The sequence below is a fragment of the Amborella trichopoda genome, chromosome 4, assembly GCF_054954075.1.
Source record: "Amborella trichopoda isolate Santa Cruz 75 chromosome 4, AtrichopodaSantaCruz75HAP2 v2.0, whole genome shotgun sequence".
NCBI lineage: Eukaryota > Viridiplantae > Streptophyta > Magnoliopsida > Amborellales > Amborellaceae > Amborella > Amborella trichopoda.
In genome coordinates, this window is record NC_142339.1 from 57,798,818 (window position 1) to 57,826,043 (window position 27,226).

Below are 27,226 nucleotides of genomic sequence, written 5' to 3' on the forward strand. Positions count from 1 at the left end.
CTTGGGTATAGATTATTGGAGTAGTTTCAAGCATTTACGGAAACATATAATCTCTTCATACTTTTAGCTAGCTTGTGTATATATTATTGTAGTTTCAAGCGTTTACCAAAGGCAGTAACTATACTCATCCATGATCCAACAATGTTTTAACCTTTTCATCCGAATGAGTGACCCAGATTGCCCACATGAAAATCCAGTCCAGATCGGCATGGATCAACAATCCAGCCATGAGAATGAGCCACTGACAAAATAAAGAAATAGAAACTTAAATAATAATACGTAACAAATGAAACTAGACGAGGAGCTCCCAGACAAAACCGGCCAATTCCCACCATATGGTGGGAACCGGACCAGTCCCACTGATTCCCAAACTAGATCAGGCAGATCTAAACTAGATCAGCATTTTTAAAACCCTGGATAAAGGCAATAAAAACTGACTAAAAAGTATAAGACGCGGAAGGCCTCCGCATTCACAATTCTCACCATAGCAATTGAATAAGCGTCCCACCCAAAATTGAATCACAGAAACGCTGGTTTTAAGCAGTCAAAAAGTACAGGTGCGGCCTCAGCAACACCTGTAGACACACATCAGCCAAGTTCATAGACCTTTCAGTATCAGAACGAATTATCATTCTCATACCCTCCAGGAGTTTAAAAAAGAGCCCATGAACCACCTCACCAAAGACAAAATCTGATATGAGCCATCCTTTATGTGAATGGTATATATCAGATTGTGTCATTCAGGTCTCTTTAAGACTTTTTGTTGGTGATGGAAAGCAATTTCTACATACTCATAGAAAATTATGGGTACTCGAATTATAGAGAAAGCTAATATAAGACACCGAACCACATAACGCTCCTGCAACTGTTGCTGACTTATCGAAGAATTCCATCCAACCATTTAGGGGAAAAAAAAATAATAAGGCAAATTAATGGCAAGTACATTTTGTGCAAGGCAGAAATCTCGAAGAAAATAAGAACCACTATCCTACACCGTTCATTTTAGCCAGACACTAGATGGGGGTAGAAAAACACATTTTTTTAAAGTTACATTCATTTTAGCTGGATATTATAGATCGACACATCTACCAAGAGTGCCAAAATCTATAATACTAAACTAATATGGACAGTGTAAAACTCCTAATCTTACACCTCCAAGTGATTTTGAGGGGTCTTTAAATATGTGCCAAAACTATCCGACTAAGGTGTAAAAACAGCTTTCTCTGCATTATCATAATTCATATTATTTAAATAATATAATTAATAATACTATGAGACCCTCCCACATCCATGTGAATAAGATCCAAAAAGATCACTATTAAATTTTGACACAGACCTTTAAAAAAATTATCAATAAACACAATCACCTAAATCTCATACTCATGTGATAACTTTTCTTGAGATATATGTCAAAAATTAATGATGATCCTTTAAGTGCCATTCCTCTTCTGTAAATTATGAAATTGTCTTTATAATCGAGTGAGTCAAACCAGAAAGGCATTCCAGTAGTAAATGATCTCCCTCAACCATTCAAAAGTCAGCATGAAAGCAATAGAACAAAAATACCTCTTACAAAAGAAAACAGCCACAAGAGCTAAAGTTCTCTCTCCCATCTAAAATCCAAAGTCTCCAAAAAAGCAACAAAAGTTGGCTCCTCCAAAGAACGGGGTAAAGAAAGCAAAGGTAAAATGTTTTAGTAAGAATTATTACTCTGATTACCACAAAAAGGTAAAAAGCTCAATCCTCATCCTCCTCGTCTCCGTCTCCTCCAGCAGCCTTCTTGGAAGCAGCCTTCAAGTTCTTTCGCTTCACACGTCCTGGGCGACCACCACCGAGTGGGCTAGTGAGAGAGAAGTCAATGTGTTTTTGAGAGTCCACCCTCACCATGAACGACGGAATGTTCACCACTTGCCTTCCAACCCTTTGAGAAAATCAGAAAAGAATGTGACATAATTAAATATGAATAATGCACAATAAATACCTCCCTCGGAGAGTAAAAACCAAAATGTTGTCCATGTATAATATCCAAAATGGTTTCATAAACACCAGAGAGGTTCCCAGACAAACAACTTTTTTAATTACAGAATTCTTGAGTTTCATTCCTCTGAAGAAGAAATTGACACAAAATTAAGCCCAAAGATTAACTCATACAGAGCATGTACAATCAAAATGAAATTCATGATGTTATAATTGCTGATTTGTAATACAATTAGTTGATAAAAAATTCAATTTTTTGTTTTTTGTATTTCCAAGGGTTGTTTCTCTAATTATCGACTAAAATTAATCAGAAGAGGCCATGAAGTGGACAGACTGTTCTTTTACCAGGAACACGTGAGTACTTCATCCTCAACTTACATTGCTCCTTCAGCTTCCCTAGCAAATTCATTTTATTATATGCATATTCTAGATGAGGTCATCCCCATATTGAAATACTTTGCATAATTCTACATAACATTCATCTTCTACCCTGATTCGAACTGTATTTTCATTATCTCATTTGAACGTTTGGTTAATGGACGAAATATTCATACTATCCAGACTTTTTCTTTTTGATGCATTACCATTGTCTTCTTTAATGTAAAGATTCAAATTATTTGAACTTTGAAGTATCTTTTTTTTTTTTTGGAAGAAAATTTTATAGTTATTCAATTAGATATTATTATATTTATAACTAATTTTATTGAAATGAGGCAAATCACAGATTTATAAGAATACTCAATTAGATATTTGGGCCCCATCAAATATCCCAGTTTTCCATGAATTTCTCAAACCTCTGATTAGTAATAATGATATTGCGAGACAGATTTTAAGAAATAGCTAGAGTATTCCTTTTATATAAAACGGGAGTCATCTTAAGCTTAATCCCAATAAGAATTTTGAGGATGCATGAAACCTAGTCACCACATTTCACAGCATTATTACATTATGCATGCACATGATTATTAAGTAGCTTTCCCTTACAGAGATGTGAATCAATTTACCACATGCGGAATCTAATTCTAGTTTTAGTAAATCAATTTACCACATGCTGAATCTAACTCTAGTCTTACACATCAGAGACAGGTGGTGGGTGAATTGTTATATTTTACCATTATAAAAGGAACTATTCATGCAGATCACATTGTCAGTTTCCAATAGCTCATCAAAACTAACACATTTATCCAGAGTTCCCCAATATTGAAGACACATTGAAAACCCAATGAGAGTATTACTACTCATCAGATATCATAACTTACCTTGATTCATGATGGTTGTTCCAATTCCAAATAGTTGATAATTGGTATCATAGATGTATTGATTCATCACTTGCATCTCAAAAGAGTAAGAAATGTGACAATGTCACTAAACCTATGCCCAGGCTTAGCATAGAGTAATGTCTTGAACTTATTAAGATATTGAGCTTCAAGCACTTCTTAGAGATGCTGAATTTTACATCTATAAAGCTCCTCTTTGTGGACATAGTATTTGCCCAAAAACAGAGTTTTTGTAAGCCAACAGAACATACTGTGATTGGTTGCAAATGATAAGAGGAAAGCTATTGAATAAAATCATCATGCTTCTGCATCTCTACGCGCATGACCAAACATCCAATGTCTTAAAAAAAGGCCAAAATAACTAAATATCGTAATCTTTTAGTCAGCAAATTGACCGCCTTGGTATAATTCATAAAGGCCACATTCCTTTTGACTCCCTTGAAGATAATTCTGGTTAGATTAGGGGACTTTCTATCATTAGTTCATTACAACTAATGAAATAGTGTCTATTCTTAAATCTATAATTGACAAAGTGGACATGCAATTTGCATATCCCAGCATTCTTTTAAAGATAAAAATGCAATTTAAGTTTGAATAACTATGCTAAACTAAACAGATTCCCTTAGGGAATTGACAGCCAGGTGAATCAACTTTTTTGGCCCTCTATAGAAAGCAACACTTCACTTTCTGCAAGGATGGTTGACAGAGAAATTCAAACCCATACAACACATCTGGCACAATCTCTCATCCATCTACAAATCCACAGGTATATCCTTACCCCTTATGTCTATGTCTATAAACTAAAAAATCCAGAGCTATATCTTATATGCCTGTGTACAAAATATTTAGTTTTGTGGTATTATCTGTATTATTCTTTAACAAAATTGTCATACCAACCTTTCTAACTCATCTAAAGAAAATGAAAATACTAACATAAACATAACATCTATTGCGAAGTTTTTGACTCGGGTCATAAAACCAAGTAGCAATACCTGTTCTGGTGTCCAAAAATGGAATTGAACAAGAAAAAAGGGAATTAAGAACTGTGTCTTACAAACAACCCCATCCATGTAAATTCCTCATTTGATCATCCCACTCTCAGTCCAAAACAATCAAGTGTGTCACAACCACTATGGAATTAGAGACAATTATAAACCATCTCACTGAATTTACCATAAGAAACAATTCCATTACATACCAATAAGCAGAAAATCGTCCCATCACTAACCCATTAAACCCACAGAGAGAAAAGAATCTAATAGTAGTTGAGAAAAAAATTGAACTATGAGAGTAAAATTGATTAAAAACATAAGCAAAAAGAACATGAAAAGGCAATGAACCATACTTAACAATCAAATATACCTGATATGCCTTTGTCTGATAAGCACACGAGCATGGTGGATCGACTTGGCCATTCCCGACTTGAAAACAAGGGTTTGGAGGCGGCGCTCAAGGAAATTTTCCACAGTCAAGGCCAACACATAATCGAGCTTGTTCTGGCTCTCATCAAGGAGACCATACCTATTCATCCTGCGAAGGAGGGCTTCTCCCTCGAATATACGCTTTGGATTCTTCTCATCTAGAGTGAGAAGCTCTCTTGCAGCATTCCTGATGCGACTGAGAGCATATTGCACCCTCCATAGCTCTCTCTTGCAACGAAGCCCATACTCTCCTACAAGTTTCAGCTCAGCATCCAAACGTTCCTTCTCATAAGGACGCCTAGGTTTCTTGAAAGTCTTTCCATCTGCCATTAAAATAAAAGCACAGCACAATTTTCAGATCAGGGCATAAAAGTTATTAATATTAGTAAGCTAAAGCATCCAAAGTAAGTGACAGAAAACCAGATAGACATAACAATAATAGCATAGCGACTCAAATTCTTGTTACTTGTTAGTTTAACTTTAATCACAAACTTTCAATGGTAAAGTATACTCTAATCCAAACGGACCTCGATAAACTCATGGTCCACTTGGGTGAACACCAACCATTCGAATGACTTAATAATGGAGAGAAAGGGGGCCCAATGGAGCAGGGCATGACCCAACCTGATGGAGCCCACCATCCCTCCATCAGCAATCAACAATTCATCAAGATGTTGATGACACGCTAGTAGACTATGGTTCCATAGTCCATAAGGCTATTATAGGGTACATTCCGTCCAGAAATCGTTTCACCTGTTTTTGGGTTACCTACTGATATATTTTTACACACCAAAAAATTTCTTAAGTTTCTTCTCATCCGGAAGAATATTATGGACTGTTCACTTTGTGATCCTATGAGGGATAAAGCAAAACCAAAAGGAACACAAAGCACAATATTCAACACATCAAAACCTCAATACTTTTATAGGAAATAAACAAATTCACAATCATTCCAAAAGAAAACCTAACAAAAAATTAAGCATAGATGCACTCATTACAAAATAAGACCTATAAAAATTTACTCAGAAAAGAAGAAAAATGTGAAGAGCAGAATAGTGGACAAGGATTCGTGTAGCCAACCCCATATAGCTGGGAAATGGCTCTGAAGATGATGACAATGACGAGATGCATGCAATTCATGCAATAAAGAGGGACCAAAATAACTATCCAAGAATAAATATTTCTCTCAAAGTGGACCATGAGTTTATCGAGTGATAAACAAATAGCATCAAAGAAGCAAAAATTAATTTTACTGAAAAAAGTTCAGATCTACACAGATCGCACTTCTAGAAGATTGCATGAAAAAGCTCACGAAACAAAATACAACGACACACCAGAAACCAATAAACAAAAATAAAGCCTTCAGCAATATACAAACATAACATAAAACTGCTCTCGACATACTCGTCGTAATAAAGCTTTATCAAGCAAGAAAGCTAACTATGAGCATTTGACTGATCAAATAGCAAACAACACCAGATTATGATCAGAAACCAAAAAATGAACAAGGTAAGAAAAAAGGCATAAATAATAACCATATTTTACTTTATAAAAATTAAAAAAAAAAAAGAGCAAACTTTTTAACCTACTGAAAATCTATTGAAAGCAAGAACAATCAGATTGCCAACGATTGTCAGTATGAGGGAAAAAACAATAACTACAAAGATTACGGCATTAAACAATATGACAGCAACAACAGAATAGGTAATAAAGAAGATCGCGAAATACCACTAAAATTTTTCGATAAATTGGATTACTGATAGAAATAAACGGCCATTAAAGACAAATACAAAGTTTTAAGAAGAAAATGACGCTGAATATAAGATCGGAGAGACAAGGGTGAATGTATTATGAAACAGAACGAGAACAAAAATGTTACAAATGCTAACCAGAGATTTAGGGCAAAACGAGAATAATAACTCAGCAAAAAAATTCAAAAAAACTTACGGATAGGAAATTATGAAATATAATAGAAACAACGAATGAAAACTAAAGAACATCGAATACTGAGAGAGATGAGAATCCATTAACGAAGAATAAGAAGTTTTCAATGGAAAAAGGAACTGAAAGATGGATCAGAAAGAGCATATGCTAATATATAATGAAAGGGGAAAGAAGATACAGTTTCTGTAAAAGCTGACGTGAACCATGGCTTCCTCCTCCTCCGCTCTGGTTTGGCCTCACGCTACGAAGACGAAGGAGAGTGTGGCTTTAGCTATCCCAAGCAACCCTAGCTGGCTTTTTAACCTAACGGAGACGCCGGGGTTTTAGGTTAGGAAATTTACAAATTTGCCCTTTTAAAACCAGTCATAATCCCTTTGTAGCCAACCATCAACACTAAGGTTGAGATGGCCGAGTTGGTCTAAGGCGCCAGATTAAGGTTCTGGTCCGAAAGGGCGTGGGTTCAAATCCCACTCTCAACAACGGATTTTATTTTTTGGGAATATCTTTTAACTTGTATATCTCATTAGGTCTTTTTTTAAAAAAAATGATTTATTTATTGGGAAAATATCTTACTATCCCATATTTTTAAATGATTTATTTATTGAAAAAATATCTTATTATTTCATATTTTTAACTTCTATATCTCATTAGGTCCAAAAATTGAAAATATTACTATTTTTAAAATAAAAAAATAGTTTATTGATAAAATATCTTATTATCCCTTATTTTTAACTTCTATATCTCATTAGACCTAAAAATTGATTTATTTATTGGGAAAATATATTATTACCCCATCTTTTAACTTCTATATCTCATTAGGTCTTTTTTTTCAAAAAAATGATTTAGTGCTCGTGTTCGAGCTCAAGCTAAACCCCTTGGCTGGTAAACTCATCGAAGAGCGAAGAAAAAGAGATGGAGTTTTAGAGAGAATGAGATGAAGTTTCAATATGATCTCATTTTAGAGTTTTTTTGGATCAAAAATTTATAATCAAAAGGGTCTAGGGGATTGTAAGAAAAAAAAGACGGAGACATTTTCCTTACAAGTAATATTTTCACTTCTTATATCTCATAAGGTATCGAAGTTAAAAATAGGAGATAAGGAAGTATCTTCTCTTATTTATTTTATTTTTTTTATTCATTTTTTTTTTAATTATTTATTTATTCACTTTTTTTTTAATGATTGATTTATTTTTTTACTTTTTTTTATTCACTTTTTTTTTAATGATTTATTTATTCACTTTTTTAAAATGATTTATTCAGTTTTAAAAAATGATTTATTTATTCACTTTTTTTTAATGATTTATTTATTCACTTTTTTTTAATGATTTATTCAGTCCTCTTTTAAGGTTTAAACACTTTTAGGTTTAAACACTTTTTATTTTTTAATGATTTATTCACTTTTGGTTTTTAATGATTTATTTATTCACTTTTTTTTAATGATTGATTGATTTATTTCCTTTTTTTTATTCACTTTTTTTTTAATGATTTATTTATTCACTTTTTTTTAAAAGATTTATTTATTCATTTTTTTTTAATGATTTATTCAGTCCTCTTTTAAGGTTTACACACTTTTAGGTTTAAACACTTTTTTTTAATGATTTATTCAGTCCTCTTTTAAGGTTTAAGCACTTTTTTTAAAATGATTTATGCAGTCCTCTTTTACCCTATATTTTCATACGGTTATTTATTCACTGTTTTTTTTAATGATTTATTTATTCACTTTTTTAAATGATTTATTCAGTCCTCTTTTAAGGTTTAAACACTTTTTTTTAATGATTTATTGAGTCCTCTTTTACCCTATATTTTTATACATATGGTTCTAGTGTTTATTTTAATAATTTATTTAGTCATCTTTTATCCTATATTTTTATACATATGGTTCTAGTGTTTAGTCCTCTTAAAATAATATCATGTGATTTGAATGTATATTTATTATATTAGCATCAAACTATTTCATTTTTAAAATTTTCCAAATGGATAAAAATTTGAATCAGTATTATGTGGTCTAAAATTTTATTTCGTTGTTCTTTAACATTTAATTTTGAAATTGCCATGTATATCTTACTTTTTTATGCTTTTACCAAGAGAAATTATTTCACATATTTATATGGAACTAATTTCTACTTTCTAATGCCTCATTTATTTGTTCAATGTTTACTTTCTAAAACTTTTTATGAACATATTTCACAATTTTATTTTGAATCTATTTCATTTTGGCATATATGAATGTATTTCATTTGATGGGTGTGGGGCCTTCTGCACAACTGCTAGAAGAGCGGTGCCGCAACATGACGTCAAGATATTCAATTCCATATACACCCACATATATATGTACGCATGTATATATTTTAATAATTTATTCATTTTTTTTAATGATTTATTCAATATTCTTTTACCCTATATTTTTATACATATGGTTCTAGTGTTTAGTTTAATGATTTATTGAATCCTCTTTTACGCTATATTTTTATACATATGGTTCTAGTGTTTAGTCCTCTTAAAATAATATCATCTTATTTGAATGTATATTTATTATATTAGCATCAAACTATTTCATTTTAGAAAATTTCCAAATCGATAAAAATTTGAATCGGTATTATGTGGTCTAAAAATTTATTTCGTTGTTCTTTTACATTTAATTTTGAAATTGCCATGCATATCTTACTTTTTTATGCTTTTACCAAGTGAAATTTTTTCACAGTATTTATATGGAACTAGTTTCTACTTTCTAAATGCCTCATTTATTTGTTCAATGTTTACTTTCTAAAAAAAATTATGAAACATATTTCACAGTGTTATTTTGAATCTATTTCATTTTGGAAGATATGGATGTATTTCATTTGATGGGTGTGGGGCCCTCTGCACAGTGGCCAAAAGAGCGGTGCTACAACATGATGTCAAGATATTCAATTCCATATACACGCACATATATATAACATGATGTCAAGATATTCAATTCCATATACACGCAGATATATATATATATATATATATATATATATATGTATGCATGTATATATCTCAATTGAAATCCATTGTATATATAGGAATTTAAGTACCCTTGAGAAATATGTTTTAGAGGAAAATAACAAAATAAAAATGTTCGATGCTTTTACTGATTGAAATCATTTCACGATGTTTGCATGGAGCTACTTTTTGGATTTATTTTTGGTCCATTGTTTTTTAACTATTTCAAAAAAAAAATGATATAGATGTCTTTTGTTTAAAATCCGTGTATGTATATGAATTTAAACTCCCTCACTTGGTTTAAAAGCAATGTATACAATAAGACTATTTTTAATACAAGGACATCGCAACTATTATTGGCGATTAGATGATGACTATTTTTAATACAAAGACATCACAACTATTATTGGCTATTAGATGTGAAATGAGAAGGTTGGGGATGTGTCAGTGACTATGCATAATGTCAAAATAAAATTTTTCGATTGTCATGAAATACTTCAATCCATTAAATATCCAATGGCTAAAAATGATTGCGATCTCATTGTATAAAAGTAAGTAGTCTTGAAATATACAATCCTTGGTTTAAATGGTATCATACCAAACTGGACATGCTACGCGTGTCCATGTTGACATAAAAACTTAGTATTTATTGAAAATGAAAAAAAGTAAAGTGACACTAAAAACAATGCAAATCCATTGTAAAAAGAATATAAGCCTGAAGTATTGAAAGGGTGTTGAGAACTAATACGGGCACCCGCAGATTAAGGTTGGATAATTATTAAGACAATCTATTTTTTTTCCCCGAAAATTTCGCAAACTTTTTATTGCCGATATAAATGACCAAATCCTAATTTCTATATTTTGCCCAATCTCCATTCAAACTCACGTCTGTTTTTAAATTTGATCTAAGGACTCCTAAGTTGCCTCGACTTAGTAAAATGAACCTTAAATCGAGAATATAACTTTATTGAACTTACAAAAATCCCTTGATGTTCTAATAGTTGGCATTTTTGTGGTTTGTGTAAGGTGTCACCTTTGAAGAACCAAAGTAACACATCTCCGATTTTTTTTTAAAAGATGTATTTTGGTGCCCAAAACCTTACAATAACCTAAAATTCTATTTTCATCCTTAATTATGAATTTTAGAGCCTAAAAAAATAGTGTACGTGGAGCAATGAACACTTAAAAGTTTTGAACATGAGCCATCTAGAATCTAGATAACATTATTATTATACATTATTAAACCAGAGTTAAAGGAGACACGTGTTGTGAAAATAAGAAAAGGCCTATTTTTATAGAGATTGTAGGACACACTTTCATCTTTAGGGAAAGAAAGAGACAGAGTACACACGTATTGTAGCTTCCCAAATTTTAAGAGAGAGATATGTGCAAACGAAATAACAATCCACGAAACAATAAAGAATAATAATAAAAAAAAGAGACAATAAACCACAACGGAAAGATATACATTGTTTAACAACGTGCCTACATGAGATGAGAGCTTGTTACTGGTAATGGAAAATAAGGTTCCAATAGCTCCCTTTCTCACCCCTTCTTTTCTGTATTACAAAAAAATGTCACAGGCAGATGATACAAATTACCGAAATATCCCATATAAAGTCCCTTTAATGGCTTTCTGGAGTCGTCTTTTTTACTCCACATTGACAGATATATTTCTTCATAATACAAAACATCAATCATCAATACGTAGTGGAGAGAACTTCTCTTCATTAAGTGTCAATTCTCTCTTTGCAGCATAATTTTTCCTCTCTCTTTGCTAGAGGTTTTATCTAATATTTCCCAAAAACCACTCCTTCCTTTTTGATAGATCTTTTTCTCCAATCTTTTCCAAGAATCAGGTGCGTGGTATCTCAAACTTCTCTCTCTTTGTTGCATTGTTTTCTTTCTCTCTTTAACAGACGTTTTCTCTAATATTTCCTAATAACCAAGTACATGGTATGGAGTTTCAGTTTGTTCCTTGCTACATATATGAATTATTTGGGTGTTTGTATTTTGGTCAATATCTACCGATCTCTCTCTACAATTCATTGCATGTAATTGTTGTAGCTTGCAACGAAATTTGAGAGAGAGAGAGAGAAACCCACAATTTGAGAGAGAGAGAGCTTACCACGTGAGTCTCCTCTGAGAAGAGTGCGTGAAGAAGCCCAAACAGAGCAATCGGGGGCTGATGAGAGAGATCGGAGGAAGTTGGTACTTCACCAATTCCAACTACAAAGATCTTGGCATGGCCAAATGAGAATAAGATCAGAAATGTCATCGTGGTTGCATATTGAAGTATGGATTCGATTGAGAATTGGAGGTGCGTAATCAGGTAATGGAGATGAAGCCATATCATTGTTTCAAATGGTGCAAATAATAACTGGAGAGAAGTCTGATTTAATGACTACCATTACCCTCCTTCAGGCTTTGTCTCAGCTCGGATTCTCGAGAAAAGTAAAAGAAGTCCATGCTTGTATGTATAAGCTTCGGTTAGAGAGAGACCAGCATCATTAACTCTCTCATCTTTACCTATGCAAAATGTGGGAAGCTTGAGGCTTCAGAAGATCTATTTATGAACATGAGGTAAGAGACCTGGAACTCAATGATAAGAGCATGTGGTTCACATGGCAATTGCTCAAAAGCTCTAGAGCTTTAAACAAAATAAGAGAGAGAAGAATTAGACCAGGTGAAGTTACATTCGTTTCCATTCTATCTGCTTGCAGTCATGTGGGACTTGGAATCCATGTACACATTGAAAGAGAGACCTATTCTGACAACAGATGATGCTGGTTAGATGCGATCTCACAAAATAATTTTATCAATGTATGAAATGTTTGCAAATTATCATATATATTCATTGAGATTTTTTATTGTTCCTCAACATATGCTCTAACACATTTTACATATTCCGTGGTAGATCCAAACTATGTTTGAATTAGGGGCAACGCTAAGTCTCTATGATTTCATGAAGTATGAATGTTAGCTAAGATCACATTGAAGTGTATGTGTTCTTACTTCTTAGTAACTCATAAAAGGGTATTGCAACTTCAAGATGTTGGTGCATTCTATAGGTATTTTCAAATCCGATATAGAGAGAAATAACCAAATGACACAGTAAACTAATACGGATAATTGGAAATTAGAATGATCGATCCTCTTTATACTTTAAACAATTGTGAAACTCTTAAATTTAATGCATGTTTTAGTCTATTTAAGAAGGCAAACAAGTTTGGAATCGAGTATTGATGAGCCCCATAAAACTATTAAATGAACCTACTCTTATTAAATTTGCTGCTCAATCAGCAGCTTAAAATACTTGGAGAGAGGGGGAGATAGAAAAGAGAGAGAGACTATTTTACACGACCACTTATTTCACTATGCAACTAGTTATGGTTAAAAATGCGCTATTTTTAACATTCGAAATCTTTTTTTATTTTCAAATCCTTTTATCTCCATATTAAGATCTCCGTATTAAGATGATCAATTGCATAAATTTTTGATGTCAGGATAGCTTTTTGAGTGAATTTTTTTGGTCCACCTTGCTTTTGCAATATAAGGTCGACCCTCTGTATAAACTTTTTCCTGTATGTATAGATGGACAGAGAATATGGATACAATTTGCATAGGTGGTTTCCACTAGCGTTTAAAGACCTAAAATCGGGCACTTGCTGGAAGACTGGGACTAGCAGGCTCACCGATTTTGGGCGGTTCGGTCTAGATTGGTGAGATAAATATAAAAAGTTCTCCGGTTGGAGACTTGCCCTAGGTCCAAGTTAATTGCATTGATTTCTGAAATAAATAAAAAATTTCACTGAAATGGACAGATTCATCCACTCAAATTTTCTACAACCATCCCACACCCATGGGTGGCACTGGAACATGCTTGTTTGCCACCCATACTGTGGCCGGCCAAATAAAACGACACAATGTATGTTTAAAAAAAAAGGGCCGACTGGCATAATTTCTAAAAGTTAATCAGCATAATTTCTATATTAGTCAATTTAAACTTCATATAAGTAGATATTAATTTATTAGGGGCACCTTTTTTATTTTATATTTGGAAATGGACAAATCTTTGGTGGTGGAAGGACGGTATTCTAGTAACCAGAGTTAGCCCAACAATTGGTAATCTCCTATGAAAAGTTTTTATTTTTATTTTTTTGAGTAAGTATCTCCTATGAAAAGTTTCCATTCTAAGTGCGAACGGTCACAAAAATATTATGCATTGAGAGGCCAAGTATTAAGTGTTAAAGAAGTTGAGGAAGAGAATAATATTTTGTACAAAGGATAGCCAATATCAATTTAAAATTAACATTACATTCTTTTCCATTTTTCCATATCATGGCTTGCTTGAATTTTGGGAGGGGTCTCTGAAAGCACCTAAACTCTACCTAAAGGATGGGGATTCTATAATTTAGCAGACTTATATATGCACATGTGGGCCCGAAATCTACCTTGATTGATTTTTTATCCAAAGTTTTAGAGATTCGTGATTTAGGCCAAGTTGATCACGAATATGAAAAAATACATTTTTAAAGATTAAATTTTTGTTTTTTTGGGGATTTTTTTTTTTGGCCACCATCCATGATCTGGTACGCACAACGTCCATCTTTAAGATAGATGCCATATTTTATTTGATCAGGTGCGCTTTATACAACGTCCATCTTTAAGATGGATGTTGAAGGGTTAGCGGGCTCTTGCACCCGCTGACTCATAGTTGAGTTTTCCTAAACTAAATTACTACGAGTCCATTAAGGTCTTAAATTCCTGATTTTGGAACTCTAAAGACAGTGTAAACTATTGGCCTCCGAAGAATTCAAATGAACGATGAGAAAAATACTAAACGTCATGTTTAAAAAAATTTATAATACATTTTCCCATATTTATGAATGTGGTGGTTTGATGATATGCCCCACAAAATGTTAGATCCAAAATTCATTTTTCCAAATAACAAATATTTTCAGCAAACAATTTGTAAGCCTCCAACATATATGTATAGTCAGTGCATTACACATGTATTCAGTGTATTATTCATATATACAGATCAAACTAGGTTGAGAGTTTTATTCTTGGGAAATTTATAAAAAAATCGTGTTTTGTTTTCAAACTTTTAAAACGATATTTTCTATTTCATATTTGACACTCAAGCCCCATTATTTGAGTTGGTATGGTGTATTTTAATTTGCCTTTTTTCTTTCGTACATCAGATTAAGCTCAAATTTGATATGTCGATATTTCTCACCATCACACTTATATTGAAATGCAAAAAAATGATATCAAATAAATAAAATTATTAAGATACTGATGTAGGGAAAATTATAAATAATAAAAATAAAAAAAATGAGAGATTATACCTTCTCTTTAAGTCTGCTAGAGAGTTCATCCCAAGATCTTTTGAAATATCAAACTTTTTTTTTATTCTCCAATAACTATCTCTATAAAGAAGAACATGTTCCTTTTAAATATAAATTAAAATCAGTAATATATAAAAATAAAATAGAAATATATAACTAAACTCTATCTCTCCCTTATCCCTTAAAAACAAGTCTACCATATCCTAACTAGCCCAACTATGTTAATACATTTCATACCCATCTTTATAAAAAAAAACTAAGCTAAACTTTCAATTCTATCTCTGAAATCTCTACAACTAAAAAAGACAAGAATAACCCTAAAGAAAACTAAAAATCTAAATAACAAATTTTCTAACTTCTAAAAAAATAAAAAATAAAAAATAAAAAATAAAAAATAAAAAATAAAATTATTCTCTCAGCGTTGGGAGAAGCTCGACTTCAAGCTTACATCCTTCAAAGGTAATGGAATAATTGATAATGTAGTCTCACCATTCTTCTCAGTACTTTGTTTCCGGTAAACCAATTTATTAAATACCTTGAGCGCAACTTGAAGTAGAACACTGAGATTTCGAGCTTAATCTTGCTTACTCCTTCAAACTCACAATATTGGATTTTGAATACTACATCACATATGTCTTCTTCTTTGTAATTGATTTTCAATTTTTTTTGCGCTTTTGGGTTGTTAACATCGTCGTTTGTATCGTGATCTACCTCTTCATGTTCTTGTTTATCTTCTCGTAATCTACTAAGTGGATCTTGTAGATATTGTTGTATTTACTCCGCGAAGGTCTTCCATGTGTCTCTCAAATTGTTGATCCAATCGCTCAAATATTTGATCAAATTGATCAAAACACTCTATATGGTGTATGGAACTTTAATCCCCATGCTCTGATATCAATTGATGCAGGAAAAATAAATAAATAAATAAATAAAAAGATTGAGAGACTATACCCTTTTTGGGTCTGCAAGGAAGTCCAAAAATAAAATAAAAAAGATTGAGAGATTATACTACATCTAGGTCTGCAAGGGAGTCTACACCAATATTTTTTCAAAGATCAAACTATTTCTTTATTATCCAATAGCCATCTCTACAAAGAAGAGACATCTTCTCTTTAAAACCAAACTAAAAGGAACAAGAAAAAAAAAAAAATAATAATAATAATTAAACTCTATCTCTTAAAAACAAGTCTAACATATTCTAAGTGTCTTACCAACCCAATCATACTAATCCTTATCCATATCCATCTTATTTAAAAAACAACTAATCATCCAATTCTACCGTTAAAACTACAACTAAAAAAAAAGATAACAATAACCCTCAAGAAAACTAAAATCCAAATATTCAAAGTCCTAGAAAAATATAAGAATAAATAAAAATTTAAAAATCATTATTTTTCTTTGCATCAAATACCACTAAATATTAGAGGGATATTTTTTTGTGATTTAGTAGTTTGAATATTTGGTAAATCTTCTTATTCTTTTTCTTCTTTTTTTAAAAAAAATATGTGCATATCGATGAAAAGTATAGACATACAAAATTTGAGCCCAATCTTATACATGAACAAAATTAATAATTAAAAAACACTATGTGTTCTCAAAGAGTGGGACTTGAGTGCAAACTATAAAATATAAGGGACCAATTTTAAAACTTAAAATTTAAAAAAAGGAATAGGTTTTTTCTATAATTTCCCTTATTTTTTTATTTTACGATGGTCATAAAATGATAATTCCAAGGAAATATTTATAATGAAACAAAAGAGAGAAGTCCAATGTGAAGAGGCCAAGTAAATCAAGTGGTTGTGGTTGTTCCTTTAAAAGTGTGTCACAACATTTGAAACATTTTATTTTCGACTTTGTGCCCAAACAATGCCACATCCTCTGTCTTCAGATTTTGCCCAAACAATGCCACATCTTCTGTCTTCATATTTCAAATCTAATGGTCAATAATGATCGTGAGGTCTTTGTATCAAAAGTAAATGGTCTCATTATATACATGTTTTTTTCTTTACTCTTACTATAGAATTTTAACATATACTTTAGCTCCATAGTTTTTCACCTCAAACCATATATCAACCTTAACTTCTTCACATGGTTTTCCATCTAGGGGAAACACAAACCTTAGCCCCTATTGATCTCTATAAGAGATGATCAATGAAGATGCAAAACTCCAAGGTTTTACCTTTTGAGTTTCCATGCAAGATGAGCACATAACTAGCAGAAAAAGGGCCCTTAGTATGATTTCTTCATTGGCTTCTTTTTAAATATATACATTTAAAAGTGGAAACTACCCAAGGGAAAGTATGCAACCAGATTGTTTATCTGTGATTTTGATATAAAACGTAATATCTTATTCTTGTCGGATATGAAATCAAATGGTAGGATCTATACCTTTTATCACACTAAAAAAAATTCTTTTTATTTTGAGTAGAGAAGTGACTCAACCAAACCATCCAATTTTACAACAATAACTAAAGAGTATATACGACATTTGTCTACAAAATGTAAAAGTCTCAAACTCAGTATATACAATTTGCTACATACTATACCTTTTCCACATTTGTGCACTTAGCAATTTGATATAGATCCAAGAGCCATAAGTAAACCAGAGATATCATTGACTGTAATGGTAGGAGCATCAACTATTTTGTCAGGCCAAAGTTATACATGCCATTATTCAAGCCACTGCCAGTCTGAGCAAGATCAAATAATTGTAGAATCCCTACCCATAGACGTAATAAATAGGTCTATAGGCAGATAAAACTTGCCTATAATATTCAGATAAACTTTCTTGTCTCTACGTATATTAAAAAGTGGTTGATAGTAAATTGACAATAATATTACATATTAGTATCGATCGTGGGACAATTGGAAGCAAGCTTACAACAACTTTATGCATTTATCATGACATAACAAATACAGTTGACAAAAATTGTGACCCAGTGCTCTACGTGACCCAACGTTCTATTCACTCTCCTGTGCCCAATGTTCTATTCACTCTCAACCAGTGTTTTAAAAATCTGCCACCCGGTTCGGATCGGGAATCGTCTAGACCGTGTCGGAACCACTCATAAAACAGGATCTGGCCGATTCTCGATCTTGAATCGTCGAGTTCATGTCACGGGGTCACCTGTTGACGACACATAACGGGCGTCCGTACTATTTTTTCTACTAAAAAGTATGTTTAATGTACCCCCCCACCCCACTTGACAACCAATGACGTTATCCCCTATCTACTTAGGTGTGATGCAATTAAATTATATGGAAATATTTTCTAATATTTTAAAATTGTTTTGATGTAATATTATAATACTATATTATCATTAATAGTTATACATATATCTAGACTTAATACAAGAAAAGAACATCTCAATATTCGCATATTGATGAAAAAAAATGAAAGGTAATAATGTAATACCCTATTTTTTATTGGATTCCTAAAGAAAACATTTATAATGATTTTTAATAATTTTTTTGAATTTGTTGTTATCGAATCCAACAAATTCAGCCGATTCCCGATCTGAACTGCCGATTCACCAATCCGGATGGGTTTTTTGGAGTGCCCGATTCAGGGCATCGATCCGTTTTTTAAACCGCTGCTCTCAACCCCTAAAGCTGAAAGCTTGTGATTTTTACACACATAAACCATACATGGGTAGAAATGCATAGTAAAATTTCTAATTATTCTTTTACTCATTAAATCAAACTATACTAACTATTTGTAGTAATTATTATCAGTGTTGTCAAATTTGCTTCGTAGCCTTATTCGGTTTGGTGGAAAAAATGAAGCAATTCGGTGCTTTGGATGATTTGGAGGAAGATTTCAGTTTTTTTTAAAATGTAATATAAATAAAGTACATATTTATATATAAAAATATATGTAAATAATATATTTTTTTAAAAACATAAAATAATTACAATAAAAAATACAATTATGTGTTCTACCAAAGATTTAGAATCAGACCAAAGTACATAATTGTATTTTTTAAAAAAAATTATGGGCTTCGGCCGAAGCTACGGCCAAGAGGCCGAATTGGCTCGAAACAAGCCGAAGCGAGGCGAAGTTGATAACATTGATTATTGGGAAAAGTTTATATAAGATTGCAACTTTAAAATGTAGAATCAAAGATGCACATTAAAAATATATCGAAAATATTGTTTTAATGTTGACAAAACACTCTAGTCGATCATCTCGACATTAAAATGTATGAATATGAAAAGAAAAAGTTTTTGAGTCTAAAAAATAGTGCATCTCGCAATAATTATCTAGGCCGTCCATTTTCAAGATTTTTATATATTTATAGATTTACTTGATTTTAACTATTTTTGAAATTTAAAATTTTCTAATTAAGTATGAAAATAGATTTTAAAATAATATTATGAATGTTTTACAATAAATTTACATCTTATTATAAAATTTTAAGGTGCGTCATAATTGAATTGTTTAAGGTTGCAACCCTATAGAAACCGCACCCCACACTTGATTATTATTTAAGGCTGCAACCCTATAGAAACCGCACCCCACCCTTGATTATTATGGTCATTCTCCCTAAGTTGTTAATAAAACGTGTCCCTTTCCAAAGCCAATTTATTTAACTCCTCGCTCTATATATTTAATGTTGTGTATTATTTATGTATTCAAATTTCAAAGTTTATTGGCACGCCTGTGTAAATAAAAGCGCACTTATTCTGAACACTCGTCGGAAGAAGGTAATGCGCTCTATCTCCATCTCTTCTTATTCTCTCTCTGCATTTCCATGAAAACCCTAAATTTTTTTGTCCCCTCTTTCTCCCACTAAAACCCTGTAAGGGCCCTCACGCCCTCTCAACTGTTCCCCTGTGTCACAAGATTGCTTCCACATTTCGACTTTCGGTCTCCTTTTACTTTTTACTCTCTCTCTCTCTCTCTCTCCTCTTTCTAGTTTTCTTTCTCTCTCTGAGAGAATCGTGGGTTCTATGCAAAATTCTCTGGAAATTTGCAGAGGAAAGGGCTTCATCAGCTTTGGCAAGCATTGGTATGATGGATGGAGCGTACTTTGTTGGAAGAAACGAGATTTTGGCATGGATTAATGCCACACTCCAGCTTAGTCTCACCAAAGTTGAAGAGGTTTGATTTCTCTACGTTTATTGAAATTTTGGTTTGGTTATTGATTTTGTGCATTTGGGTCAAATTTTGAGAACATTGTTGAATTTTCATTTTTCTCTTTATTTCATTGAGTTTTCTGAAGAGTTAAGCCAAATCATGGACCGAATTTATCTGGGATTTAAGTTGATTTATTGACTCAATTAAGAAAAACGAATGCCCATTTTGGTAAAAAATTGGACTTTTTTTTTTTGTAAGTGCAAATTTCATTTGTTTTGCCTTATTTGCCTCCTTTTACTACAATGTTTTCCCTCTCTACCATCCAATTTTTCTCTCGTTGTTTCTTCGTATGCATTTGCATTTTACTAAAGTGGAGGACGTGGATGTGTCTTGTATAGGATTAGAAGCATGGCATTCTTATAGATTACTATGAGCGCCCCATCTTTGGTGCTCAAATAGACGGGGTAAATGTTGCTTTCGTTGTAGGTTTTTATGAAATTTTGACATAGAATGAGAGAATTTGGTTGCTCAGCGAAATATGGGAAGGATTAGAACTAGTTCTTGTGCTAACTTGTTGTTCTTTAATGCAAATTTTTAAGAAAACTAAGTTTATCATCAAATGTGAGTATGGTTTTGGAAAATAGGAAAGAACCTGTCTGTGCATGTAATGTAGGCTTAGTTTAGTCATTCTGAACTCACAATTGATGTTGATTTTGTTTATATATTGAATTTCATGAAAAATAATTTTATTCTACGACTATAGGATATTTGACAAGGATTAGGTTTTTTGGTTTAAATGTTTATTGGATTTGGGATTGAAACTCATGTCCATGGTATGAGACAGTGTTATGGGACTCACCCAAGTCCACACAGACTCGGGCGAGAAACTCGACCTTGGCTAGGCTGAGTTACAGCAAGTTGTGTGTACAACTCAAGGCACATAAAAATTTCAAAAACTCCAAAAAATATGTTGTGTGTGTGTTGTATAATTTTTTTGTAGATGGTTTGGATGTTTTCGGCATGATTTGGTGTTTGTTTTGTTGCGATAATCCCTATTTTAATATTTCATTTGTTTTGGATTTTTTTGAACCTGTCTCCAACTATGTAAATCATTTTTTTTTAAATCCATTTTTTTCTATACATTTTTAAGCCTATTTGGACTTTTTAAGGTTGCTTTTGTTTTTATTTTACTTTTAATACCTTTATTTTTTCATAGTTGGTATTATTTTTTAAAAAGTTTTTAGGGATTTTTGGCCTTGTACAGGCCGTGGCCGAGTAACTCGCATCTGTCAAGGGCCTGGCCCTAAACACTGGTATGAGATGCTTGTTAACATGGGATTAAATAGAACAGACTGTGCATGATCATATTTTACATTATGATGCACATCTGCATGAACCATAATAAGGCAATTCGTTATTCTTTTACTTTATATAAATATTGCATTTAGTCTCACCAGAAGAAAATGCATGTTTTCTAACATTGCTTAAGATATTGGTTTGCTTAGATTTTGGTGGAAGTGGTGAGATCTGCGGTTGGTTGTTTCATTTTTTGTTTTACCTAATGGAATTATTGGTAGGGTTCCGCCAAATCATCGACAGAATTTCTGAATTTAGTTGGGAATTTGGTTAAAATTGACTCAAGTAGGCAAAAAAGAAGCTAAAATTTGGTGAAACTTCAGATGAAGGTCATTCGTTATTCTTTTACTTTATATAAGGCAATTCGTTATTCTTTTACTTTATATAAATATTGCATTTAGTCTCACCAGAAGAAAATGCACGTTTTCTAACATTGCTTAAGATATTGGTTTGCTTTGATTTTGGTGGAAGTGGTGAGATCTGCGGTTAGTTGTTTTAGGCTGAATTTGGGGTGTTTTATTTCAATCTTTGGTAGATATGGTCATGTTTGTTTCATTTTTTGTTTTACCTAATGGAATTATTGGTAGGGTTCCGCCAAATCATCGACAGAATTTCTGAATTTAGTTGGGAATTTGGTTAAATTTGACTCGACTAGGCAAAAAAGAAGCTAAAATTTGGTGAAACTTCAAATGAAGGTCTGATATTTTTCTTTTAGTTTTGATTCCATTTGTCAATGGGGAGTTTTCCTCTTTTTTTCCATTGGCTCCAAAATCCCCTCTTTCTGCCTTATTTTCTCTTTATATTAGTTCATATGCATGTATCTATTATTCAAGTGAAGAGAAAGAACATTTCTTGTAAGGGATTGGAAGAATGATGTGAGTGCTCTTAGGTGCTTGAAGAGGCATTGCCACATTATTTAACCACATGTCTCATTTAGGACAGTTTCAAAGGTATTGCTTACTGAAATTTGGGCAAGGTTTGAAGCAGTGTTAGTGCTAAGTTTTTAGCATTGAATGAACTGTTTTAAGAAAACTAAGTTTACAGTATGAGTATGATTTTCTGAGAATAAAATTGAAAGCACCCTAATCGGTTAGTCTGTGAAATTTCATGAAATTCTTCTTTTTATTATAACTATTTTTCTGGAGAAGGATCAAATCCTGGAGTCTACATGTTTCAGTTATTGAATTTTAGATTGAAATTCAAGTCCATGGCGTGCTGTATTTGTTAACATGGAACTGAAAAGGGTGATGCATGTATGCGTTTAAAGCATGCATCTTATTCAGAATTTGTAGTTTCATTTCGCCTTTTCCATTTATGAATTTAGTCAATGGTTCACATTATTGTAGTAATAGGGTTCAATTGCTGTGATATTTCTAAATGTTGATCTATCATCACTTGCGTATTTCTTTTTCTCCTTTTCTGTTTATATATTTAGTATTTTTGGGTAGGTACAATATGTGGGTGGTATTTTTTCTGAATTAATGGAATCTTGAACCAGTTCACATACACCTTTCCCGACTTGCATTTGTTTGCACATGCTTAAGGTTACTGATACTTGCTTGCACACAAATTAAGATATGTATGCCTAATTTCTGAAAGATATCTAAGCCTTTAACAGTAGAATGCCATGATCAAGTGGTACTAGATGTAAGAGTTTAGCAAGCAATTGGATTTCTCTTCCCTTTCTGTCATGTAATAAGGGAAGGTCAATCAAGATGCAGTCTTTGGGTTAGAGTACTAGAGAAGGGGTGTATGGAGGATAACAAATAGGAATTTCATCAGCCTTAAATATTTTATGCAAATGTTCTAGATCCTTTCTGCATTTAAATGAAGAGTTGTGACTTTTTAAATCTTACCACGTCTCCTTCTCTTCTGTGATCTTGACCTCCATTGCTAGTTAAAAAGTTTTCTACATTTTACGTTGGTGTGTGCATGTGAAGTTTTATTAACAAGTTTGTATTTAAAGATCTTGTGCCTCTTGTATTTTGCTTAGGGTTTTAGGCATTGCAATCTGTGGAAAGAACTTAAGTGGTACTCAGGTGTCCATAGTTTTGGTTTGTGACTAACCCAAGGTTTTAAGAAACGTGGTCAGTTTGTGCTCGCCAAATCCGGGTTGGGTTCGGTGGGTGGGTGATCTGGGTATACGGCCCCTAGAATAGCATGATTCTGCCCATTTTTATTTTTCATTAATATGTTCTCCAGATTTGGCTGATCCGGATTGGTTCATTGGAGGGCTGATCCAAAGCCTGAATCTGTGTTTTAAGAAACTTGACTAATCTTTCAGATTCCAAATTATACACACTCATGGACTTCAATAATTGTCTTTGAATGAGCATGGTTGTTGTTTTTGAGCAGGCTGCCTCTGGTGCTGTCCAATGCCAAATGATGGACATGATCCATCCAGGAATTGTACCCATGCACAAGGTTTGTGAACTGCTCTCTTCTGAGTTTAATTTCATTTTAGTGAATTTGGCCTTGAGGAGCCTTAGTTTCTAATTAAAGTTAGCATACTACTCATTTTTCCAGGTAAACTTCGATACAAAGACGGAGTATGATATGATCCAAAACTACAAATTGCTGCAGGAAGTTTTCACCAAGTTAAAGATAGAGAAGGTATTCTCTTTGGTCTGATTTTCATCCCTTAAAAAAATTCGATCAGAAAACTTTTTTCTTCTTCTATAGAATTCATTCATTCGGTTTCTAGTGTTGTTAAAGGTGTTCCTTTATGATCTTTAAGCTGCTTTCTTTGACAGCTTAAGTAATAATGGTGGATGGTGCACGAGCAGGCGGATTTAGTAAGAAATATGAAAGAATTCTATAAACTCGTCAAGCTTTGTTGGACTCATGTTGTTCTGGGTTACAATTACTTTTAGTGACAACAATAATGCTATATAACTATTCTACTTAAAATTATTTGTAGAAGGTATCTGATCTTGGTCATGTCGTTTCTCCTAAATTTTCTGTGAACTATTCCTTTTAGCTGACTTCTCTTTTTGTTGGGTGGCTTAGCACATAGAAGTCAACAAGCTTGTTAAAGGGCGGCCTTTGGACAACTTGGAATTCCTACAATGGCTAAAGCGTTACTGTGATTCAGTAAATGGTGGTATCATGAATGAGTATGTTCTTCTCCATTATATTTTGTTTCCTGATGGTAATGGTCATCTCTTTGCATTCAAGGTCGGTAGTGCTTGCTGCCTTCTACAGGTAGTGGTAAGAAGGATATGTCAAAATAGTCACAAGAAGGTGCAGCTTACTCGTTCCCTTCTGAAAAAATGCTCATTTACTCAGGACCCTGAGTTGTTCATAATAGTTGTAGATAAAGTCAAATTCATCAGTTAAAGATGTGTTTTGCTTAGCTCGTTAGCAGCTATAATATTTGAAAGACTTTATTCTTTTTACTTGGTATTAAGACCTTCTAAGCCTAACAAGATTTGGATTTATTTAATGATTTCTATCAAAAAGCACATGAGTTTTTAGTAATCTGATAGCTAGGCATGTGGGAGATCCTAAGAACAGTTTCTTGGTCCTAGGAACTACAATCCTGTGGAGAGAAGATGCAAAGGGACCAAGGAGCGAAAGGGAGCATCAAATTTTACCAAAGGTTCTAACAAAAGTTCAAACTCCTTGCTAACAAACAGCTTATCCACTGTCGGTGGTGTAGACAATTCGGGTGTGAACACTTCGGGTTTGCTTCTAGCGTTCGGAATATTAATGCTTCTAGATGTTGAAAATGTATCCTATACTCCAGTTGGCTAAAACCATAGTCCATTGGATCATCCAAATTTGATGAAACTGCTGGTCACTAAGGATAGAGAATGGTACCCATTAGAGCAGGACATGACCCCAATGCTGGGTTCCACTCTCTTTTCATCATCATCCAATGCACTATGGTTTCCATAGACCTTTGGGCTATAATATACTTTCCATTTTGGAATATTTGTACTTAATTATTTTTGCAATTGCTTCAGTGGGACGGACAAAGCAAGGAAAAGTTTCTACTGCTTCAGGTGCAGTAAATGCTACAGGAACGATCCAGGCGATGTCTGAGCAGGCAAGTGTATTTGAAGGCTTCATTAATTGACTTTGCTTTTCCACACAATTATTTATTTACTTGTCTGTAACTTTAGGGGAACCCAATAGAAGATACATCATAAACATGCAATGTAATGATGGACAGTGATGGAGAGGGAGTGGGGGGTCATCATTGTGGTATGTACTCTTCTGGTGTGTCCCATTCTCTCTGCGCACCACTGTCCCTCATTTTATTGGACGGTGATGTAGTCCATTGGACTAGGGTATACTTTTACAGGTAGCATTTTTAGTGAAGGTAATCTGGTCTGAATGATGCTCCAATAACTGTTTCGCTCTCAATTTGTGAACTGTAATTTTTATAATACTCAGCATTGCTCTTTTATTGAGAAATTTGGGTCCTAGCTGTGTAACATTAAGCTTGAAGAGGATAAGTTTTGGTTGCACGTGGTGTAGGAAGCTAATGATATGCTTACAAATTAGAATGCACCCTATTCACCCATCATTTTGAATTAAGCAATGCACTGCTGGTGAAATTGTGCAGATTGCAGATCTCAAGCTTTCTATGGACCATTTAGAGAAAGAGAGAGATTTTTACTTTGGAAAATTACGTGACATTGAAATTCTTTGCCAAACCTCTGAGTTGGAGAATCTACCTGTAAGTGTTCGTTTGCTTCTAAAATTTTGTAGTGTGATGTTCCTGGCTTAAAGTTTGCGATACTTTTAAGTTTCATAGCCCTGACTCTTGAGTTGGAGCAACTTTTGTTTCTATTCATCCTCTTTTTTAACTTTTCTCTTTCAATTTCTATGGTTAGCTTGCGAAAGAGTTAGTGGAATCTTGCAGTTGAAAAACACATGCACAGTTAGTGCAACACGCTGACTTATTGGTCAAACATGTTGCCTACTATTAATGCACCAAAAAAGAAAAACCTTTGTTAACAAATAGTTTAACATGAGACTTCACATGTCACTATAGACTTACTGTGAGAGTTAAGCAAACATTGCAAAAAAAAATTTGTTTTTTTTTGCGAACCGATCATGTTTCATGTCTTATTTGTTGCTTTTTGTTTTCATGTATATCAACGATGGCATGCATAGGTGGTGGTGGCTATAAAAAAGATACTATATGCTTCAGACAATAGAGAATTAGCTATTGCCGAGGCTCAGGAACTACTAAGCCAATCGCTTTGTGTGGTTGAGAGAGGTGGATACAACTCCGAGGATTCGCTTCCAAAAGGCGATTGAGTACTGTGAGAATGATTAACCATGAAAAAGAGTGAGGAAAAAAAAAGGTAGTGTTAGAATGATACAACTAACGAAGCAGTGACTTTGTAAATTTTTTTCTGTTTACAGAAGGTTCAGGGGCAACACATGATCAGTGAAGCCCTTCCTTTTCCCTCCTGCACCATGTCCACGAACTTGACAGTGGTGTGTACAGACCATGGACTAAACTTCTTCTTAAAAGAATTCTGAAGGACGAAAGAGAAAGTAAGGTGCTTATTGCATTGCCTGCCTTTTGCCTGCCTTTCTCTAACTACATTAGCATGCAGCTGCATCTATAGTTTGGATGAAATTTGAGTGGACTGGTTTGCAAATTGGGATTATTTTTATTGTCAATGTTGCAGAGAATTTCGAATTTCTTTCATTCTTTCTTTTTTCTTTTCTTTTTTACTTTTTCCATCCCTTCTATTTTCTATTATGAAAATTTTGAAGAGAAACTGAGAGATTGAAGTTTGAACCATATCAATGTGTTCTAGAACTCTTCAAGGTAGGCCCTGGCTTGCAATTTCAAATGATAATTCTTAGAGGAAATTCAGGGAT

The 27,226-nt window shown here is 33.2% G+C and overlaps 2 protein-coding genes and 1 non-coding gene across 13 annotated transcripts; 2 read left to right on the top strand and 1 right to left on the bottom strand.

Moving 5' to 3' along the window:
- Positions 1-1,446: 1,446 nt before the first annotated feature.
- Positions 1,447-6,907, bottom strand: LOC18422441 (small ribosomal subunit protein uS4y). Its single transcript, XM_011623718.3, has 3 exons — positions 6,798-6,907; positions 4,617-4,998; positions 1,447-1,921 (listed from the first exon to the last, which is right to left on the bottom strand). The coding sequence occupies exons 1-3, from the start codon at positions 6,823-6,825 to the stop codon at positions 1,738-1,740; spliced, it is 594 nt and encodes a 197-aa protein (XP_011622020.1). The 5' UTR covers positions 6,826-6,907; the 3' UTR covers positions 1,447-1,737.
- A 110-nt stretch (positions 6,908-7,017) lies between these two features.
- Positions 7,018-7,098, top strand: TRNAL-AAG (transfer RNA leucine (anticodon AAG)). Its single transcript has one exon. It is a non-coding gene; the product is annotated as a tRNA-Leu (tRNA).
- A 12,352-nt stretch (positions 7,099-19,450) lies between these two features.
- LOC18422443 (microtubule-associated protein RP/EB family member 1B) lies at positions 19,451-27,217 on the top strand. Of its 11 annotated transcripts, none has more exons than XM_088866002.1 (10): positions 19,454-19,647; positions 19,920-20,044; positions 23,732-23,800; positions 23,903-23,989; positions 24,386-24,492; positions 24,907-25,046; positions 25,345-25,427; positions 25,950-26,063; positions 26,504-26,655; positions 26,759-27,217. In XM_088866002.1, exons 2-9 carry the CDS (start codon positions 19,955-19,957, stop codon positions 26,648-26,650), a joined length of 837 nt encoding a protein of 278 aa, XP_088722128.1. In that variant the 5' UTR covers positions 19,454-19,647; positions 19,920-19,954; the 3' UTR covers positions 26,651-26,655; positions 26,759-27,217. The 11 variants fall into 11 exon arrangements, with proteins under 11 accessions (XP_020521965.1, XP_088722127.1, XP_088722130.1 ...); XM_088865998.1 differs by having other exon boundaries at positions 19,455-19,647; positions 24,907-25,061; XM_020666306.2 differs by having other exon boundaries at positions 19,451-19,647; positions 24,907-25,061; positions 26,504-27,217.
- The last annotated feature ends 9 nt before the right edge of the window (positions 27,218-27,226 follow it).